The sequence below is a fragment of the Rhinoraja longicauda genome, chromosome 6 (assembly GCF_053455715.1).
Source record: "Rhinoraja longicauda isolate Sanriku21f chromosome 6, sRhiLon1.1, whole genome shotgun sequence".
NCBI lineage: Eukaryota > Metazoa > Chordata > Chondrichthyes > Rajiformes > Arhynchobatidae > Rhinoraja > Rhinoraja longicauda.
The window spans coordinates 67,590,375-67,612,901 of NC_135958.1; the positions used below are offsets into that span (position 1 = coordinate 67,590,375).

General features: G+C 44.3%; 3 protein-coding genes across 3 annotated transcripts in view; 2 read left to right on the plus strand and 1 right to left on the minus strand.

The window, feature by feature from the left end:
* Positions 1–10,664, plus strand: part of unc13d (unc-13 homolog D (C. elegans)) — a 62,602-nt gene extending 51,938 nt beyond the window's left edge. Inside the window, exons 26-32 of the mRNA XM_078401860.1 lie at positions 2,373–2,478; positions 3,748–3,819; positions 5,764–5,847; positions 6,993–7,113; positions 7,193–7,319; positions 8,681–8,886; positions 9,930–10,664. Coding sequence (XP_078257986.1) covers positions 2,373–2,478; positions 3,748–3,819; positions 5,764–5,847; positions 6,993–7,113; positions 7,193–7,319; positions 8,681–8,886; positions 9,930–10,033 — 820 coding nt within the window. The 3' untranslated portion in view covers positions 10,034–10,664. The remainder of the gene's footprint in view (positions 1–2,372; positions 2,479–3,747; positions 3,820–5,763; positions 5,848–6,992; positions 7,114–7,192; positions 7,320–8,680; positions 8,887–9,929) is intronic.
* A 2,276-nt stretch (positions 10,665–12,940) lies between these two features.
* LOC144594554 (histone H3.3A) lies at positions 12,941–16,747 on the plus strand. Its single transcript, XM_078401249.1, has 4 exons — positions 12,941–13,064; positions 13,448–13,586; positions 14,049–14,202; positions 14,887–16,747. The coding sequence occupies exons 2-4, from the start codon at positions 13,459–13,461 to the stop codon at positions 15,013–15,015; spliced, it is 411 nt and encodes a 136-aa protein (XP_078257375.1). The 5' UTR covers positions 12,941–13,064; positions 13,448–13,458; the 3' UTR covers positions 15,016–16,747.
* A 2,666-nt stretch (positions 16,748–19,413) lies between these two features.
* The window catches only part of LOC144594930 (uncharacterized), a 39,199-nt gene continuing 36,085 nt past the window's right edge, over positions 19,414–22,527 (minus strand). The window contains exons 15-16 of the mRNA XM_078401861.1: positions 22,010–22,104; positions 19,414–20,847 (exon numbers count right to left, since the gene is read on the minus strand). Coding sequence (XP_078257987.1) covers positions 20,813–20,847; positions 22,010–22,104 — 130 coding nt within the window. The 3' untranslated portion in view covers positions 19,414–20,812. The remainder of the gene's footprint in view (positions 20,848–22,009; positions 22,105–22,527) is intronic.

Below are 22,527 nucleotides of genomic sequence, written 5' to 3' on the forward strand. Positions count from 1 at the left end.
TCCTTTTTCTCCAGAGATGCTGCCTGACCGGCTGAGTTACTCCAGCATTTTGTGTCTATATTCGGTGTAAACCAGCATCTGCAGTTCCTTCCTGCACAGAAGATACACGCTATCAGATTCAGGAACAGCTTCTTTCCTGCTGTTATCAGACTGTTGCACAGACATACATTAGGTTGTAGTCCCGATCTCTCAACCTACCCCATCATAGCTTTTGCAATTCTTTTTATCTGCACTTTCTCAGACTGAAGAAGGGTCTTGGCCTGAATCGTCACCTATGCATGTTGTCCAGAGATAACGCCTGATCTGCTGAGTGACTCCAGCGCTTTGTGTCCTTTTGTAAATAATAATGTTGTGCATCATACCCAGAGTATATGAATAGAGTAAGTAAACTGAGCCAAATGCAAGACACAGAAATGGCCAGTCCTATCATATCATCATATCATCATATACATACTGCCGGAAACAGGCCTTTTCGGCCCTCCAAGTCCGTGCCGCCCAGCGATCCCCGTACATTAACACTATCCTACACCCACTAGGGACAATTTTTACATTTACCCAGCCAATTAACCTACATACCTGTACGTCTTTGGAGTGTGGGAGGAAACCGAAGATCTCGGAGAAAACCCATGCAGGTCACGGGGAGAACGTCTGATACAGACAGACTTAAAGAGTGAGCTACCTAAAGCTGGAGAATTTGAAATTTAGTTCAGAGGGCTGCACTCTGCCCTGAGACAGGACGTGCTGATCCTCAAGCTTGCATTGAGCCTCCTTGTAAGATTGCAGGAGGCCACAAGGTTCGGAGTAGGATAGAGAATTAAAGTGGCAGGTACTGGTATCTCAGTCACAGAGACCAAACACAGCTACTCCACAAATCACTTATCCAGTCTGTGTTTGGTTTCTCCAGTGAAGACGAGGCCATAGACGAGGCCATAGACGAGGCCATTAAATGCAGAACCCCAGATTGAAAGGTGCAAGTGAATTACTGCTTTACCTGGAAGGACTGTTTGTGTCGTTGGGTGTTGGGGAAGGAAGAGGTGAACGGACAATAGCAGCATTTCCTGTGGTTGCATGGGAAAGTTAAATATGATGGGAAGTGGGTGGTAGAAACAGAAGAGTGGACCAGGGGGCTGTGAAGGGAGTGATCCCTTTGAAATGTTGAAAGTGGACGAGAAGGATGGATGTGTCTGGTGGTGGAATAATGTAGTTGGCAGAAATTGAGAGGGATGATCTATGGAAGGGGGAGGCTAATGGGTGGAAGGTGAAGACCTAAAGTACTCTATTCTTGCTCTGTCCACAAGGGGTGGGAGCTGTGGTGCAGAAAATAAATGAAATGTGATCAAGGACTCTGTCCGGAGTAAAGAAGTTCAGGAAGAAAGATTTTCTTGATTAGTACGGGTGTCAGAGGTTATGGGGAGAAGGCAGGAGAATGGGGTTAGGAGGGATAGATCAGCTATGATTGAGTGACGGATTAGACTTGATGGGCCGAATGGCCTAATTCTGCACCTATCACATGATCTATGATCTTATGAAAGAAAACATTTCAGAAGGCTCTGTGCTGAATGTCTCATCTCATCAGAATAAATATGACGGAGAACTGGGAGATGAGAATAGAGTCCTTCTAGAAGGTAGGGGGGGAAGGAAATACAATAAAGATTGCTGTGGGGGGGGTGTGGCCATGTAATGGATGTTTGTGGCTGGCCTGAAATACTACAGAAGCAGAAGAACTGATAGAATGATACAGGCTTAAGGTGGAAGGGAAGAGATTTAAAACGGACCTCTTGGGCAACGTTTTACTCACAGGTAGTCCCTACTGGGGATAAACTGACAGAAGGTGCTATAGAAGCAGATACAGTTATGATTTTCAAAACATATTTGACAGATATATGGATAGGAGGGGTTTAGGAAGATATGGCCAAATGCAGGCAAATGGGATTAGACCAGAATGCCAATCTGGTCGGCATGGAAAGGTTGGGCCGAAGGGCCTATTTCCAAGCTGTGGAGCTCTATAAACTCTGCTTCCTTTGCCTTGTGTCCTCAGTGGTGAGGCTGCTAACACACTTCATGCCTGTGGCAGGTGGGGATATAGGAACTGTAAAGGCTCTCCACATATCAGCGTGTTGAACTGAGGCTCTCTTGCGGATCCACTCAATCTGTATAATTCTATAATTTTGCAAGTTTTGATTGTCAGAACCTCGGCTGTGTTTTGAGGGCAGAGTTCCTGATTGTCTTTGCTCTGCACATTCGCATTCTCACTGTTCATTGTAACTTGGGACTCAGGGGCATCTAACTGGAGATTTGAAAGCCTATAAGGCAACTCAGTACTTGACCCAATTCCACACTGCACTTTTAAAAAACTTTCATTATTCTCACAGCCTTCTAGGTTTCCTCTGGACACACATAATTGATGTCATCAACTTAACGTCGTATCAGTGCGGTGTTTCCCAAGCACTTTATTCAAGGCTGAGATACACTTTGCAGGTGAGAATCACTGACGGACTTGCAGCAGGTGTGAAGTCCATAAGTTCATCAGGTGTAGAATCAGAATTGGGCCATTCGGCCCATCAAGTCTACTCCGCCATTCAATCATGGCTTGATCTACCTTTCCCTCTCAACCCCATTCTCCTGCCTTCTTCCCATAACCCCTGACACCTGTAAGGAATGGCCTTCTAGGGTGCAGGGGCTTTCTCCATTTGGGTGAAAAGTGCATACAAAATGTCACCACCTTTTTATGCTAAAGATGAATTGAAGTCTTAAACCCACCACAACTGCAAGGAGGAGTGCTCACAGGGGAACCTCCAGCACGCGTTACCATGCATGGGGAAATGGCATTGAATTCTGTGCATAGCCTTGTTTTCCCTTCAGGGAAAGGGTTTTGTAGATTCACACCTTGTATTTTTAAAAGATTCCTCCACTTTTTGATCTGTTTCTGAAGGTTAACTCATCCCTAAGCATTATTATCCTCCCCTGAGATGAAGTTCCCACGTATCCTGCACGCCCTTACCTTTAACCTGTGCAGTTGGAATTCCTCACTCTGTGACAAACACATAGCTCGGATCATCCTTGTGAGTTCTCATCCACAATGCATCCCTCACTGACATATCCTTAGCTGCAAATTCTTCCTACTTGTGATGGAGCGAACATAATTGAACCATGCATCATTTTTTTAATAGTCATTAAGGGCTGGTTTCAGCCGAGTTATTTCCATCAGTGTCCAACAATTTCAGTAAAATATCTCTACCAATCGAATTATGCAAAATAAATACAATTTTAATGAGCAATTGACTGGGGTATTATCAAAAATTAGCTTGATCTGTTTGGTTAAACATAACTTGGGTTTTTCTCATGTCCCAGACCTTGCTGCTTTGCTGTAGCAGGGATGAAGGAGAGGACAGTTTTCACACTGGCTAATACATGGATGTAGGCATCACTGGCCACATCCCGATCGCCTCTGGTGATGACCCCAGCTTCATAAACCGCTGCAAGCTGTGCATGGTGCATGCTGGCACAGTGTGTTCAGCAAGGAATGGATGAGCTTGTGAACAGCTCTTGGGCATATCTTCCCCGAGCACATTTGCAGCTGTCAACGTGTCCACAGTTGAAAGGTTTATAATAAGTTTTTAATGGGGCTGTCGTGGAAAACTCTTGACACCGTTCCACAGGAGATGCATTGGGCATTGGACACTGTCAGCCTGCTGTGAGGGTGGGTCTGCGAGCCTTGGTTATTGACGCTGAGTTGCTCTGTTTCAGTGCCTGCTCCACAGCTTCCACGCGGAGGGAAACGGGCTGTCACTGGACAAACTCCAGACCACCAGCTATGAGGTGAGTCACCGAATCGAGACCATTGTCTCGATGGCCGCAGGAGATACTGCGCGGGGTGGGGTGGGGGGGGGGGGGGGGGTGGGGTGGGTGGGGGGGGGGGGGGTGGGTGGGTGGGGGGGGGGTGGGTGGGTGGAGGATAAATGGGTGACTGAAGTTTTTGGAAAACAATTTATTTTTGGACCTTTCGAGGAATTTCACAAATTTAGACCCTCTCCCAGCCCCTCTGCCTCTTCTCACTCATCACTCTCTCTGGAAACCTTCAATCATTCTCTTCTACTAACTGTTCTTTTACATTATTTGTACTCCCACGTTTCCAATAACGTGCAAGAACACATAAAAGAAGGATCATGAGTAGACCACTCCGTCCTGCAGCCTGGCCTCCGTTCAATATGGTCACGGCTGATCTCTACGAGGCCTTAACTCGTATGCCACTTCCCCAAAACCTCAAATTCCTTGATCTATCAAACATTTTACAACCTCTTCTTTAAACCGCTGTGATTCAGTCCTCCACGATCCTCGAGGTGGAGATTTACAGAGATTCATCACCCACTGTGAGAACAACTTCCTCCACGGCATTGTTTAAAATCACCACCTCCTTGTTTATGTCCCATTATTCACTCTCAACATCTGCCTTGTCACGCCCCCTTGGGATGCTGTTAAGATCACTTCTCATTCTTCTAAACTCCAAAGGACACAAGTTTAATTTTAATTGCCGTCTGGAAATCCAAATCCACCCCTTCTACAGGTTCCACTTTATTAATCCTGCGAGTTCCATCTTCAGAGATCTCCCGCTGACTGCATTGACTGCATGAAGCTTTTCTAAGTGGCTATCTGTTTTTCATCCTTTATAATGAACTCTTGCCAGGATCAGGTGTTAAGCTAATCGTCACTGCTTTTTACACCCATACTACACCATCTTGAACAAGGGGTTTACATTTGAGGTTTTCCAATCTGCCATTACTTTCCAGAACTCAGTGACTTTGGATAAAATGCAACCATTGGCTCCACTCTCTCCGTGAACTACTTCCTTTAAAAGCATCGGCTACTGACCACAGAGTCCCAGCCGTTTGCTCTCTTTAAGTTTTCCCAATACGGTCCCTCAAGATATGGATTATTAAAAGATCTCCCTCCTATTTGAGACCAAATCTTTGTTTGCAGGGCCCTCCACCATGAGGACTAGCCCAAAGAGGTATGGAGAGAAGGCAGGTACGGGATACTGAGTTGGATGATCAGCCATGATCATATTGAATGGCGGTGCAGGCTCGAAGGGCCGAATGGCCTACTCTTGCACCTATTTTCTATGTTTCTAAAGTATTGGTTTAAATTACCCGCCATTTCTATGTTTAATCCCCAGAGCTCTATTACACCCCATGCTTATTTCATTTTAGGTTATTAAACTTCCCTTCACTTAGGTCCTTCTCTCTACTCCAACTCCCCCCTCTCCCCCCCCCCCCCCCCCCCCCCCCCCCCACATTGCTTTAAAGCTCTGTTTAGATCCTAGTTGTATGATTCACCAGGACACTAATCCCAGTATAATAATCTGAGGATTATTGCTTGAGTAATAATGCAAGCTGCTCATAATCCCTCAGCACCATTGGATGCTTTCAAGAGAGAGCTGGATAGAGCTCTTAAGGATAGCGGAGTGAGGGGGTATGGGGAGAAGGCAGGAACGGGGTACTGATTGATAGTGATCAGCCATGATCGCATTGAATGGCGGTGCTGGCTCGAAGGGCTGAATGGCCTACTCCTGCACCTATTGTCTATTGTCTATTGTCTATTCCACTGTCCCAAAATTCTTGAGGTGGAAAAGCTCCCCCTTAATCCTTTCCTTGGACCCACTTTATCTGTTGAACTCGTGATACGTGAGGTCGAGTTGCCTGCTTACTGCTGATGCTCATGTTCTGCCGGCTACCACACTTTGCTGTAACCCTTCTTTTATTTCAGGTTCTTGAAGCTCATTTGACTCTGAATGCAGCAAGCAGCCACCAGCTGATCCAGAAGTATTGTGCAAAGAAAATCCAGCAGCAGGTGTGCAGTTTTGAATCTCCTCTAATCCAATACTAACTGATGTGTGAAAGTGCGTCAAATACATCAGAGATATCGTGATCTCCCAGTGAAATGAAAGAGGTTGAAATGTACCACTAGATCAGTTATCGTTACTATTTTTAACCTGTAAGGAATATGGAGGCTCACTGCATAGGGTCCAGCTGTGTGATTGTTTCTATGTTTATTGCTGGCATTGGAGATACTCAATTGTCAATAGTCACAATCTGTATATATGCAGCAATTCTGATGTTCTAAAGTGCATGAAGGGTGTGGAAAGGTGGCCCGGTAGCGCAGCAGTAGAGTTGCTGCCTTACAGCCCCAGAGACCTGGGTTCGATCCTGACTACGGGTGCTGTGTGTATGGAGTTTGTACATTCTCCCCGTGACCTGCATGGATTTTCTCCAGGATCTTCAGTTTCCTCCCACACTCCAAAGACGTATAGGTTTGTTGGTTAATTGGCTTCGGTAAAATTGTAAATTGTTCCTAGTGTGTGTGTAAGATAGTGCTAGTGCACACTGGTCAGTGCGGACTTGGTGGGCCGAAGGGCCTGTTTCTGCGCTATATCTTTAAACTAAACTAAACTAAACTAAACTAAACTAAAGTGGGGTTACTAGGAATCAAGGTTTGGCATGAAAGTGGTAAGATGTTGCAGGAGTTGAAGTGAAGAGATTTGGAACCAAGATTTCCAGACCACGGGATCCAGGGGGCCAGTGGAGAGGGGAGGGCAGGAAGTACAAACCAGTGGAGAGGGGAGAGTGGGAAGTACAAACCAGTGGAGAGGGGAGAGTGGGAAGTACAAACCAGTGGAGAGGGGAGGGCGGGAAGTACAAACCAGTGGAGAGGGGAGGGCGGGAAGTACAACCCAGTGGAGAGGGGAGGGCGGGAAGTACAACCCAGTGGAGAGGGGAGGGTGGGAAGTACAAACCAGTGGAGAGGGGAGAGTGGGAAGTACAAACCAGAGGCCTGGGTGAAGGAAAGGGAGAATGTCCAGGGAGTATTCTTGGGTTACAGAGTCTATCAAGATACGAGGTGCCAGTTCACTTCCTTCCTTAATATTCCTCACCTTGGGACACAGTGGGAATGATATTCCTCACTTGCTACTAATGGTTTTCCCATTACATTTGAAGGCCACTGTGGAAACCTCCAAGTACGGTGCCGTGACTGTCAAAGCTTTTTACGACAACCAACTCGAGAAGCTCCACGTTGAGATCCTGAACGCAGTCAACCTCATCCCGCTGGATTCCAATGGTAAGGCAAAAAAAAGATTTGGGTTGAGATGAGTTAGACTGAGTATTTTCCTCATTCCCTCCGTAACTTCCCTGTGCAGGTGCCAGTGATCCTTTCGTGGAGGTGACACTGCAACCTAAGCATGTCTTTCCAATGGTGGAAGAAAAAACCACACAATGCAAGTACAAAGAACTCAACCCTCTCTTTGATGAGACCTTCGAGTTCAGGTGCGGAGTGAATTCTGGTAGTGTTTGTCCCTCATTAATGTCTGTCACTTTTCTATCTCAACTCCTGGCCAATCCCCTTCTTCACCATCCCATGTTGTCTCTCGGGATAGAGGAACGACTTGCTTCCGTTCTGGTTTGCTGGGTCCTGTGGTGGTTAAAGAGGCAAACCATTCCAGAGAGGCAGTTGGTGGCTGGTGGGGCGGGTGGATGGGATGGGGAGATTCTGAGGTGGTTCCTCAGAACAGGCAGAGTTGTGAGGAAGGTTGTCAAAGAATGCAGCAGGAAATAGACTAGTTGGAAATTTGGGCAGAGGAATGGCAGACGGAATTTAATCCGGACAAATGTGAGGTGTAGTACTTTGAAAGGTCAAAAGTGAGAGGAAAATATACGCTAAGTGGCAGGAGCATGAAGGACCAGAAGTGAAGAGCAAGCCCATATCTCACTGAAAATTACATAGGTTGGGATGGTGAAGAGGGCATATTGTATGTACGCCTTCATTAGTTTGGGCATTAAGTATAAAGTTGTAGCTTTCATAAACTTGATAATGCTACATTTGGAGTATTGCGTGCAGTCCTGGTCACCAGGTTACATAGAAACATAGAAAATAGGTGCAGGAGTAGGCCATTCGGCCCTTCAATATGATCATGGCTGATCAAGGCTTACAGTGGAGATTGGAGAGGGTGCAGAAGAGGTTCACTGGTATGTTGGGTAGGAAAAAAAACTGCAGATGCTGGTTTAAATCGAAGGTAGGCACAAAATGCTGGAGTAACTCAGCGGGTCAGGCAGCATCTCGGGAGAGAAGGAATGGGTGATGTTTTGGGTCAAGACCCTTCTGTTGCCTGGATTAGGGAGTATTGGCTATAAAGAGAGGTTGGACAAATTGGGATTGTTTTCTCTAGAGCGTTGGTGTCTTGAGGGTGACCGGATGGAGGTTTATAAAAGTGTGAGAGCCACAGATAGGGTGGATAGTCAGTCTTTTTCCAAAGCTGGAAATGTCAAATACTAGGGGGGATAGGTTTAATGTGAGAGGGGAGAAGTTTGAAGATTTACGAGGCAATTTATTTTACAGAGAGAATGGTAGGTGCCTGGAATGTGCTGCCAGGAGAGGGGGCAGACACAAATATGGTAGCAATGTTTAAGAGGAATTTAGACAGGAACACGAACAGGCAGGGAATGGAGGAATATAGACCATGTGCAGGCAAATAGGATTAGTTTAATTTGGCATCATGGTCAGCATAGAAATGGTGGGCCGATGGTCTGTTCCTGTGCTCCACCCTTCTATCTGCAGAACGTGCAAGGTTTTCCCGCTGTGTGTGAGCTGAGGAGTGACAATTGATATTTTTGGTGTACTTTCTCTGCAGTAATGTTACTCCAGAGCAGTGTCGGATTGAAGGAGCCTGCCTGCTGTTCACTGTATTCGACCACGATACCCTGCTGAGCAATGACCTGGAAGGGGAGGCCTACCTCCCCCTACATGACATCCCAGAACTGGACAGCACAGAGGAAGCCATCGACCACACCAGGGTTCCTCAGACACGACTGATTCTTTGCCATCCAAAACCAAAAGGTGAGAACAAACTATCTTGCAGATCCTCCGGGCATTCATGAGGCTGTTGATTCCATCTCTCTTCCACATCCCATTTGCCTGCATTTGACCCATGAGCTTCTAAGGTCTTCCTAAACATATATTTGTCCGGATGTCTTTTAAAAGTCAAAATTACATCTGCTTCTATAGCTTCCTCTGACAGTTCACTACAGATATGGACTAACTCTGAGTCAGAAGGTTGCCTGAGGACCCTCTTAAATCTCTCCCTTCTCACCTTAACCATAAGCCCTCCAGTTTTTGAATTTCTACCCAGAGGAAATGGCTGTCAGCATTCACCTTATTCATGCCCCTCATGATTCTATGCGCCTTAATAAGGTCAACCCTCAGCCTCCTATGTATAAAAGGAGGTGTCAGAGATTATGAGGAGAAGGCAGGAGAATGGGGTTAGGAGGGAGAGATAGATCAGCCATGATTGAATGGTGGAGCAGACTTGATGGGCCGAACGGCCTAACTCTGCTCCTATCACATGTTCTAATGAAAGAAAAAAGTCCCAGCCTATCCAATCTCTCCCAATAACTCAAGGGATTGGGCCAAGGGATGGAATGTAGTGGGAGATGTAAGGGGGTCGGCTCGGGGCAACCATTCCACTCAGAGCTAGTCTGTATCTGGAGTCAGCTGTCAGAGGAAGCTATAGAAGCAGATACACATTTGAATTTTACAAGACATCTGGACAAATATAGAAGGAAGGTCTTAGAAAGATATGGGCAAATGCAAACAAATGGGACTTGCTAGGTCACAGTAAAACTCCAATCAAACCGTGGTCAAACTGAAACAACATGGTTGAACTAAGGAGTAAATTGGACTTCGCACGACTCCATCTAATGCTTCGAGGGCTGATTGCAGTTGAGGCTTGTTTTATAGGTCTGAGGGAACTGTGCCCAAGAAACAATCTTATCTACAGGTTACGAGGGTGGAAGAGAATAGAATACAACCCAATGTCATGATTGATTTTAATGATTTATTAACTAAGCAAGAATCACCACAGGCTTTTACTTTCTTGGCAGAAGACGATATACTGAAGTTGTTAGAGGCACGGAAAGGAGACCGGGATGCTCAGGCTTTCATTAAAATCCGAAAACAACGGGAAAGGAAGTCGAAGGAGACGTAGAGGTGGCCACATCCTCGGGTGGAAGGACCGACACTGGATGGGATCCACAAGAGCGAACCTTTCAGGCACCTCCTATTTCACTGAAGGACAGCGTGCCCACGGACAAACGCCCCGGCCCATCGGCCTGATACAACCAGTGTCACACGCAGTCTGACAGTCATTTATTTCCAGTGTGTGGTGACTGGGTCCTACCTTCACCTCGAGCTGCAGGTGAAGCTGATGAGGGATTGTGAATACACACACATTGCAGTGGTGGCCCAACGGTTACAGTGACTCTTCAATGTGCTCACCTTCAGCGACCTGCAGGTCCACGGTTGGATATCACACTCCTGCTTTTGTAGCCTCAGGGTTTCCAATAGATTCTACCCAGAGATTATTTTCTTCAGCTGATCGCAAACCCACTGTGTGTTGTTATGTTATCAGGTTTCATGTGTGTTTTTAGCATTTTATTTAATATATAAGTAAAGTTTGTGTTCGGGTTCAGCTTGAATTGTTCTGCAGCTATTTGCATCATACATTTTACAGTACCAGTGTTGCCCAGGTTGGGCACCAACTTCAGGTTTCTATCCACCTCAGGTGGAGGGAGGCTCTACCCTGCCAGTGACACCAACATTAATGTAAAATGCCACAGGTGCCAAACAATAGTTGAACAAGAGCTTTAGAGTTGTCCCACTGTTCTGACCAATAAATTCTCTTCAAATAAACTCGTGAAAACAGATCACTGTGTTTATTACATTGTTGTTAATAGCGTTCGAATAGCAAAAAGCCTGGATAGAGTGGATGTGGAGAGGATGCTTCCACTAGTGGGAGTGTCTTGGACCTGAGGCTACAGCCTCAGTATAAACGGATATACCTTTAGAAAGGAAATTGAGGAGGAATTTCTTTAGTCAGAGGGTGGTGAATCTGTGGAATTCATTGTCACAGAAGGCTGTGGAGGCCGTCAATTATATTTTTAAGGCAGAGATTGACAGATTGATTAGGGTGTTGTGTTATAGAGAGAAGGCAGGAGAATGGGGTTGAGAGGAAAGGATAGATCAGCCACGATTGATTGGCAGAGTATACTTGATGGGGCCGAATAGCCTAATTCGGAGGGAGCCATTTGTTGGGAAAGTGAATGACACTACCTGCTGGGTTGGAAAAATTTGCAGAGAAGTGGCAGGGGGAGTGAAACCAGATGAAGATGTCACTCAAAGAACTGCTATTGACATCATGGTCTCCAGATATACTATTGCTCTAGGTACCTCAGCTGCCATGTCAGAGCTGTGTAGAGAACCTTGAATCCTCCCTGCCATGGTGTGTCTGATGGGCTGACGTAGATGGAACTAAACTCTATATTTAATCCATGTTGCACTGCCTTTGGAATTTGATGGAATGGTGTGAAGACGGCTTCACTCTAAGTTGTGCTGTGTCTACCCTAGACATACAAGAATGGTCTGTGGTGGGAATACATTGGCAAAATCCTGCAGCTGGCAAAATGCCTCGGGCATCTGGAGCTCATCCTAAATCATCCCTCTTTGTCTAGTTTTTAGTTACTTGCCACAGTGTCTTCATGTGTGGCTCAGACATACAGGGAGATAATGTTTACTAATAGACCTGTGAAGGAAACCTCCTTTTAAACTGTAAGGACACCAGCGGAAGGAAATTCCCATAAAGGCTTGGCAGTTTTCAGACCACCTGCTTGTAACCAGTGTTCAATAATCAGTCATGTGGAGAAGGTTCATTATAGTGCATCTGAGTACAGGACAGCACTGTAATATATCTGGTAGAGCCACTGCCTCCCTGCTCCGATCCTGACCTCCGGTGCTGATTGTGTGGAGTCTGTACGTTCTCGCTGCGACTGCATGGGTTTCTGCCGAGTGTTCCCATTTCCTCCCGCATCCCATGCGGGTTACAGGTTGAATGATCGCTGTATATTGCCCCTTGTGCATTGACGAATGATAGAATTTTGGGGTGATGGTGAGAATGTGGGGTGGTAGCAAACTATTGGGATAGTGTCGAAGCATCTGTAAATAGATGCTTGATAGTTGGCATGGACTCGGTGGCTGAAGGGTCTGTTTATGTGCTGTATGACTGTGGCCTGTTTGACAAGTGGGAATAACAGGGGGAGGGGGGTGCTGGTCTGTGGGATTATGCATGGTGGGCGCTGGATTGTGGACGCAGTGGGATTATAAAGGTAAGGCCGGGCAGTGGGAGCCCTGGGATTGTACAAGGTGTCACTGTGGGAGCACTGGGATTAAGTTTACATTTAGTTTATTGTCACTGGTACCAAGGTGCAATAAAAAGCGTTTGTTGTACGCTAACCAGTCAGCGGAAAGACATGGTGGTACTATGGAAGCACTGGGTACATACATGGTGGTTCTAAACATAGAAACATAAAGTTTTTCTAATATTCAGTCTCCCGAGGGGCGAGGTTCTGTGGGAGCCCTGGGATTAAACATGGTGGTACTGACCTTTTTGTGGAAAGGACTATTTAGTATATTGAAATAAAGACGTGCACAAGTTATTTCTTGTTATAGACACAAAATGCGGGACAGGCAGCATCTCTGGAGAGAAGGAATGGGTGACTTTTCGGGTCGAGACCCTTCTGGTTATGTTTATTTGTACTGTGCAAACCCAGGCTTTACTTTTAGATCTAAACGTGTTGCTCTCACCCTCTAAGAATCACAATTGGTTGACTTTTCCAGAGGCCAGGAGGCTGCAAACTGCTGCTCTGTGCCTCTCATCATTCTGAGAGCTGGACCTTGGTGCCAGACGGAGGATCGAAATGTGCCTTCATATAAGCCAATCAAAACGCACTATTTCGCTTATAAACGATTGGTTCGTTTTGAGACAATGGACCTATGGTGAGGCGAGTTTAAAGGCCAATCAGAAGCGGGATCTGTATCCAATCAGAGCGGGCTCGGTCCCCGGGGAGGTGGTGTGGGCGAGGGTGACGTCAGCTCGCCGACACGTCACAGGTATAAATGGCGGTGTCGGCGGCGGCCGGCCCAGTCTGGTGATTGAAGGCGGCGGGGAGGAGTACTGACCGAAGGTAATTAAATCGCCGGGAACAGAGCTACGTGACCGACAACCCGCAATGTGCCCGTGATATTCCTGCCGTTTGTCTTTTTTCGTAGTTACTGTCGGCGGGGTGGTTGTGGCTGGGTGGGAGTTGGAGCGGGGCGAGGGCCGCGCCGCTCGGTACAAAATGGCGGGCCTGGTTGAGGCAGGCAGCGCTGAAGCTTTTGTTCGGCAGAGCTCACTTGGCTGGGGTAGAGGTAACGGCGAGGGGGCTGGGTTAAGGAGGGAAGGGCGGGTGTGCGGCCTAACCTCTCCTGATCGTTCTTCCCCTAACCGCCTCTTCCGCCCCCTCCCGCACGGCATCGCCGCACGCAAGACTGGCCGTTAACTGACTGCTTCCTCTCTCGCCCCCAGCCTGACGCAGGATGGCCCGAACAAAGCAGACCGCCCGCAAGTCCACAGGAGGCAAGGCGCCCAGGAAACAGCTGGCGACCAAGGCCGCGAGGAAGAGCGCCCCGTCTACTGGTGGAGTGAAGAAGCCCCATCGCTACAGGTAACGACCCCCCACCCTCCGACGGGGGCCCACATACCGGCGTCCTCTCGATGTTTTTCTAATATTCATTCTCCCGAGGGGCGAGGTTGACATGTGGCACCTGCCGCGCGCTCTGGCAGTGTCTGTTTTGCCCGCTTGTGCCTCAACTAGATGTCAACATTTGGAAAGCCCCACAGGCCAGGCAGTTGACGTTTCAGTTTGATTGACTTAATCTGAAGTGTTGACATTTACCGGAAGGTTAAGGACATATTATTGTCAATCTCGTCAGGCTTAATTATTATCGGTAAAGGCTGCCTTGTATTGAAGTGTTAAAACGACCAACCTTTTGGCAGAGATTGTTTTGTTTAATTGTATAAATGCAGATGTTTTACAAGTTAGTTGTAAACTCTTTTTTTCCCATCAAGTTGACTGCCAGGTTGGAAATCATGCTAATTCAATAATTGAGTTATTTGGCCTTTTCAGACCTGGCACAGTTGCTCTGAGAGAAATTAGGCGATACCAGAAATCCACAGAATTACTGATTCGCAAACTGCCCTTCCAACGTCTGGTGCGTGAGATTGCTCAAGATTTCAAGACTGATCTGAGGTTCCAGAGTGCTGCGATTGGTGCATTACAGGTACAGTTAGTATGCCTTTGATTGCTTCACCAGGCCCATAAGGGCCTGTGTACAAATGGCTTTTGTCTTGATGTCATTATTTCGAGGTTTCCCCTTTGGCCATATTAAAGACACATTTCCGCATCAAGTTAACCAATGGTGCAGGCATTATGGCAGTGAGATTGGAAGCGCACATATTGTGAAATAAAGGTGGCTGATGGTATATCCATGAGCTGAACAACTTGCGGGGAGGTTATTTCTCCAGATGAGTGAGAATTTGGGAACAGCGATGAAAGCTGATTGGGGAATTCAGTCACTTAAAACAAAATGTAATCTCTAGGAATGATTTGTAAGCTGGGCAGAATTTATTTCTATTATAATGTGCACAGCAAGATTATACATCTAAATGCCCAAACACAAAGGTGTGACCAGAATAAACGTGGATAATGTAAGTGACTAGTTGATTTTTTTTTCCAATGAAGCGTCTTTGTAGTCATTATAAGAAAATAACTGCAGATGCTGGTACAAATTGATTTATTCACAAAATGCTGGAGTAACTCAGCAGAAATCTTGGTCATTATTTTTTGCACATATTGAACATAATATTAAAGAATGGCAAATTCAGCAGTAACATTTTATTTTCTAATGCTAAGTTGAGTTGGAAGATCATGGGCCTTTTGAAACATGTGACTTTCTTTTCTACAGGAGGCAAGTGAGGCATACTTGGTTGGTCTCTTTGAAGATACAAATCTGTGTGCCATCCACGCCAAGCGAGTTACCATCATGCCAAAGGATATTCAGTTGGCTCGCAGGATACGTGGAGAAAGAGCTTAATTGAAGCAAACTCATTCTATCACAATGGACTGTGGGACCTTTTTTAATATTGCAGGATTTACAGATGGGATTGTCAGGATACGAGCTTTTAAGGAGTGATATGTGCAAATGGAATATGTGGTATTTGCTGTTTTTATTCAATTTTCTAAAGTTTAATAGGGTTGGGGGGGGGGGGGGGTTAAGCTGGTTTGGGAGCCCTTGCTATTATTTTGGAAGAAAAAATAAATCTAAACTAACTGAATTGGAATTGGAACAGATCAATGTCCACTTGTCATTTGCATGAGGTGCAAGTGGGAAATGCCCATTGCTCTTCAAGCACTTGAGTTAAGTTTTTATTTTATATTATACTTGGGTTTTCTATTAGACTGTTTCCTAGAGCATTTTATATTAGTCAACTGAAGGGAATGTACTGGGAAAATACTTCCTAAATTCATTCCATTGGTAACTCAGGAGGAATTGTGGTCCTACACCAAGTAAATTACATTGATATTTTGTACATCAAGCTGGAGTGTACGGCTTGGCAGCTATGTACCTATTTATGCATTGTTTTTCATGTTATCTGTTTTGGGGAGGGGAGTTAATTCATCTTTTATTAAATTGTTTATGGACTCTCGTGTGTTGCTATTTGTTCTCGTGCAAACAAGTGGTTTTACATTGGGGGGGGGGGATGTAGATAAGGGCTAGTTTGAATTCTTTAGTAGCCTGTGAATTAACAATGTTTAGGTGAATGCCATTCTGCAAACTTTGTTGGAAGCAGTGGAGTGTTGCTCCTTAATGACATGGACTTCACTTGCCCAGATTGGGGCAATTTCACATTTGGAATTAGTTCCACAAATTATTTTTCTCTCCCCATAAGTGTTTTAGTCCTAAAACAACATCCCATCTCTTGCCAATTGGAATGATATGAATTTAGTGACTGGGTTGCTAACATTGCGCTTGATGCAAGTAGTGTCTTTGATCATTTGCCAAGTGATTCAAGATGCTTTGTAGAATTTCCCCATGCCCAGACTGTAAAGATGGGGTTGCAGCGCTCCTGACACTGCTTCCAACAGCACTCTTGTCTTAAGAGTTTCTTCTTTGTCTTGGTGTAAAGGAAGTAATATTGCTAGTATTAGAGATTCACTTGTATTGGCCACAGGTCGTGGGTTGGATGCAACTTGGGCCTCCACAGCCTGAAGATATTTACTAGGCAATCTACTATGGATAAGACCAAAAAGGAGATGGCATTCTGTTTGAGATCTTTACCAGGGTAATGCCAGTCCACACTGATCCTTAGCCGGGTTATTAAATTGGGCGAGAAAGAAGTACGGAGGTCACTCATATTGCCTAGTGGAACTGTCTTAAAGGTTTTCTACTGTGGCATTCAGTGATGTTGCCTATTTGTCTGCTCAGTAAAAAGTAACATTTGGATCATATCCTCAAAGGTATGGAGCTGTTTGGTTTTTGTCCCTTATCAATAGGGACATACTACAGGTTCCTGTGCAAATAGTGCATAGTTTGGTGCTACTGGGGCTATTAGTGTTGCTAGCCTCAAAGGCTTGGAGTGGTTGTCGTGGACTTGATTTCACCTAAAATTGGAATCCTTTTGGCAAAGGATCACATGCTGTACTACAATAAAGAAGCTGGTAAACTTGTAAATACTGCATTAAAGTACATGAACTAAATTTCTTGTAATACTACTGTAATTGTTACAGAATGTACTGTATTTTCAAATGCAATAAATGCAGTAATATGCAAACTATACAGAATTTGGGTGAGCTATTTCAGTGCTCAATCTCCAGTCTGCAGCAGTGCTCATACATTAGGCATGGCTCAGATTTGAATTTGGCAGACTGCTCAAAGTTGAGCCATGTTGATAAATCACCCTGCTACAAACAGCTTATGTAGCAGATGCCTCATTTACACTGAGTGCTTGATTTGTTTCTATGGTGTTGTGATGACACCCTATATTTTAAACCCAAAGACAGGTTCTCAAGGTTGTTTGATTTGAGGGCTGATGAGTAAAGGTCAATTAGCTTTGCTACCCTCTGGAAACCTGTTCTTTTAATTCTTAAATGCTATGATGCAGAATTGTCAACTGAAACAAATGCAAAAAAAAATCATGATCATAGATAAATATCATTCTTTAAAGTAAGCTACTTGTAGAGTTAAAGTGTGGCAAAAGTGGTTGTCACAAAAACTATTGTAGTGGGTAATTTGTATGTTGCATTGTACCACAATGGGATGAAATGCCAAGCTTCTAACATGCATCTTGCGGCATGCTATTGGCAACATTAGCACAGTACAGCGGCTGACTGAATTTTGTGTCCAGCAAGGGGGAAGATTTGAAGTGGTTGGAGCTTGTGAATTTGAGATTCCAGAGAGGCAAGATGCACAATCGAGCCATTTATGGCATGACCATACAATTGTGAATAATATCAAATCAATATCATTAGGGTGAGCTACAAAAGTTACTTTTGGGTGAAGTTAAAGATCCAGTTAAAATGCACCTTAAAATATTCCAAACTCCTACAGGAAGGAACTCTGGTTGGTCTGCTTTGAAGAGGCAAAGCTATATTAATGTTTCAGATCTCTTGGCTCAATGGAATTTTCTACTTTTACACAGCTGGAAGTGACACAAAATGGAGCACCATATTAAGTTATCCACTAGGTGGAGCATAAATTATTCTTGTTTCAGTTTTGCAATCATTTGGCAGTTTATGCTGAGCATAAAATTGGAGCAAAAGTCAAATGGCTTTATCTTGTGTTGACACTAAGGGGCAAGTGTTGGAAGGTAGAAAAAATCCATGAGAGGGTTTCCTTCCATTATTACCTTAATTTAACTACAATCTCTCCCCATTTTATTACCCACAATAAGTTGAAATGCTGACAACCCCAAATAGCTGCTTGCAACTAAACTTAAAGAAAGAGAAACTTGAAAATTACTGACCTACGATTACTTTCCTATTAGAGTTATAAAAAACATGCAAATACATAAAGGGTCAGGCTTTATTAAGCACTATTCTGCAATAATAGATCACATGATCCCACAAGAGAACTGAACGTTTTGTAGAAATTATGAAAGCGGACAAATCAAATGGACCTAATAATTACAGAAAGTTCTAGGAGGTGGAAGCGTTACTCATGGTCCCATCAGATTTAACAGCAGTGTTATGTGCTGCCATCTTAAAGAGGTAGAGTTGCATTATGGACCAGAAGATGTATCCCTTCTCAGACAAATTGTCAGTAACATATATGATTTTATAATAGGAAAGAGAATGTTAAATTTAGTGTTTTAAGACTGCTGCTACAGGCGAGCTGAAGTGAATAGTGGTTGTAGTACATTGAGATTTACAAAAGGTATTTGGAACAGGTTGCAAATAGCAAGATATTTCTCAGCTATGCACTATCCACAGCTGTGGGAAAGTGAGGAAGATTAGGAAGCTGTGAAAGGACAGGTTAAATGACAGCAAGATGGTGAAATAATGAGTCATTTGAGCATTTTAGTCGGAGTATGGAACCAGAGGCCTCATCACTAGTCCTACCTCCCCACATTTAGAGGGCAGGTGGGACTAGTGTTTATTCTTAGTGAGACTATTACATTTATTAATTTCTATTTTTTAGAGTAGGATTGGCTTATAAAAACAACATTCAAAGGTAATAGAGCCTAGTTATAACAATTTGAGACCATATAAAAAAAAACAAATTTTAGTCTGCATCCATGTGTCTAGGTAGTGTATATATTACTTTCCTGGATCACAGGTTTCCCATAAGATCAAAAAAGATTACGATAGATTATAAAAAGGATTGATGAGATGTGTACATCAGTATTTTGGAAAGAGACATTAATGTAATTATAATTCTGGCAGGGCTCTGAAAGCTCAGATATGGAAATGTTACACAGGCAACTGAATGAAGTACAATATCTATGATATTACTGCCCATCAGAACATCATGCCGCCCCACCCCCCCCCCAGTCTGTGATGTCCTTGAGTTTTGTCTTTCCCACCACTTAGCACGTTACTAGAATTGTACTTTAGCTTACCTTTAACACAAATGCCCTGCAGTTCACAGCTTGCTCTACATCTCAAGAGGCACAGTGGTAGAGTTGCTGTATCACAGCTCCAGAGACCTGCAGAGGTGCTGTTGGTACAGAGTGTGTGGTTCTCCCTGTGACCGCATGGGTTTTCTTCGGGTACTCGGTTTCCTCCAACACAGGTTTGTATGTTCTGTAAATTGTCCCTGGTGTGTAATGTGGACGGGGTGATTGCAGGTTGGCACAGATTCAGTGAGCCACAGGACCTGTTTCCATGCCGTTTTGTGAATTTAACATTTAAATAGTGATCAGTGCATTCAGGATCATTCAAAAGTTGTACGAGAAAATGTAAATAAAGTTTTTATTAACAACATTGTTCATCATTTAGACCCAAGCCCAAAATTGGATAAGTTAGATATCCAGCATATAGAAACATAACTCCTCCCACCTGCACACCCAAGGTCTCTGGACTATTCATCAACCAAAGATGCCAGTGAAAGGTCACTGATAATTAGATCTGAAAGTTGTTCAGGGTCTTTTAAGTATTTGCATATGGTTTGAATAAACAAAAAGGGTTATTCTGAGACACTTTCTCCACCATTCTAAATATGGCAGCTTGTCATGAGGGCCCATTTCCACATCAAATCTAATGCAAGCAATTGTCCTCAGTTTGATGAACCTTGTTGCACTCCTGCCAATATATCCTTAAAGTTACTCCAAATGAACTGAAACTCCATTACTTGCTTTCATGCTCTATAGTCGAGCGCAGAGGAACCCAATGTTATTCCACCCGGTGGTGCCGTCAGCGATGGCAGCCTCACATGGCAGGTTCAACCAGCCCCGACCCAGGGTCAGAATGCCCAGCCTGGGGGAGCCGAGACCACCCCCCCCCCCCATGCGGGAGCTTGATCGCCCCGACAACAGAAGGTTCGGGTGCCCCCACCACAGGAGAACAAAGGGAAGTAGATTGAACTTTTTTTGCCTTCCATCACAGTGAGGAGTTTATTTGTAAAAAATGTATTTGGGTGTCTTGTTGCTCTTTACTGGTATAACTGGCAAATCAAAATTCCTTGTGTGTTGCACAACATACTTGCCTAATAAAGTACTATTATAATTGTCACTTTCTGCACTAGGTTACATGCAGGCATCTGCAATGACAAAAGGTGCAGAAGTGCCACTTTAGGGGAGGGGTAATATGCCGTGAAACTGCAGAATACCCACTTTCAACAGCTCGCACTAGGATGCAATAGTGTCAGGTACAATGCTGACAGGTGTGGGTGTGTCACTGCACATCTCGGACATATTGCTTTTGTAGGGGAGCCATAAGTTAAGAACAGGCTAAGAAAATCAAGTATTAGAAAATATATATACCATATAATCCTCGCAATAAGTGCAAATAGTGCAAAACAGCTGGCCACGATTCTGAGGTAAAAAGGGCAGTGTCTCGGCCCATAAAAACTGTTCAACTGAAACAATTCCAACAAATTGTAGATGACCACCTTCTTTCTCCATGGAAATATGAAAAAGTCCCCTTTAAGGGGGGAATCCCATCAGGTGCATGTATTAATATCTCACTCAGTTGTGCCGTTATCTGACAGCATTTAGACTTGATATAGGAGCGTGGCTCCTCTGATGTAATGCAACAGATGGTCGACATCCAGAAGTGAATTTGAGAAGTCTTCACCTTTCCAGCAGTACCAGGCCAGTTGCTTCAATAAAATGCAATTCAGGTAACGACACTCACAAGGTCACATGCCCAACACTAGTCATCTCCGTAGTCGGTCACACAAACCACTCAGTGTTTCGGAATCCTGCAGCTGAAAGATCGGAAAGATAGTTAAAATGAAGATCATAGAGTCGTACAGCACAAACAGGAACTTTTGGCCCATCTCATCCATGCCAACCTAACCTCACTAATCTCCTTTGCCTATATTAGACCATCTTCTCTACTCCTTATTGAAGTACCTGACCAAGCACCCTTTAAACATTGTAATTGTATCTGTCAATCACCTTCTCTGGCAGCTTTTTCCATATATTCAGCACACTTGGTGAAAAACACACCCATCAGATCCCTTTTAAGTTTCCTCTCATTTTAAAATGTTTGCCCTCTGTTCTAGACTCTTGTGCCCTGGGGAGAGAAAAAAAAAGAATTCTCACTATTCTTTGTCCTCATAACTTTATAAATCTCTTTTAGGTCACTCCTCAGCCTCTTATGTTCCAATCTTCTTAACACATCATTCCAGGCAACATCCGAGTGAATCTCTTGCACAAAATATTCTATGTACGTTCTAGACAATGTTTTTAATATAGCTGTAACATGACGGGCCAATTTTTATACCAATGCCTGTCAATAAAGGTAACCATATAAAATGCCTTTCTCACTTCTCCATGCATGTGTTGTGTCTTTGAGGGAACTACGGACTTGCTCCCCATGGTCTCTGCCGAGGTTGATAAAGGTTAATGTGGCCGTGCATGGAGAACAAGAGTTGCTGTGCATTTTCAGAGGAAGGGGACTAGCTTTCAGATAGATTCTGCATACCCTTCTCCCTGAAGATATAACATACTTTAGAAGTTACACATTTGTGAAAGCCCTGAATAGAACAATGCAAGTTCAGGTCATGATGATCTGTGCAGAGGCAATCCCTTTGAGTTCCTAAGCACCTGCCACCCTGTCCTAGGGGTGGTGGTAGTGAGAGGTGCTACTCATCCCACAATCTATAAATTCCTCACAAACATTTGAGTACATGGCACTGATTGTAACAAGAATCTCTTTGGCATCAAAGTGCATTTAATAGTGCCTGGTGGATTAGGAACCTTTAGGTGATAAGGAACTGGAAGCACAGCACTATCCACAGGTAGTCTACTTGATACAGCAAAGTATCTCGAGGGTGTAAGTGCAGGACAGGTTTTGGGTGCGTTTAACTGGCAAATAGGTAAAGGCAAAAGACTGCTCTCCCCTGCAGATCCACAGATACTTGCCTATCCTCCGGACAATTTCAGTTGCATCTTTAACCAAGTTGGACTCAAACACCAAACAGTCAAAAGATGTTGTCTGAGGTGTTTCTGGAGAGACCCTGAAATAAAACAACTCCCCTTTAATTCACAAGAATCACACACAAAGGCATCAAATATTATTTGCAGCTCAGTGAAAGCATTACAAACCCTGCAAGGAGAAATTCATGAATAATGAATTTAAAAAAAAAATTGTCAGTGTATTCAATGGGAGGGACAAGAGAAAAAAGTTAGTGGAAAATGATCAGATGGGTAGAATTAATCTACATTTATCAAAGATATTCAACAAAAAGCCTTTGAAGGCAGTGCCGTAGATGTGATTTACATGCACTTCAGTAAGGCTTTTGACAAGGTCCCATATGGAAGGTTTGGAACCCATGGGGCCCAAGGCAAGTTGGTAAACTGGATCCAAAATTGGCATGGTAGTTTATGAGGTAGAGGGTGACGATGGAGGGTTGTTTATGTGATAGAAAGCCTGTGACCAA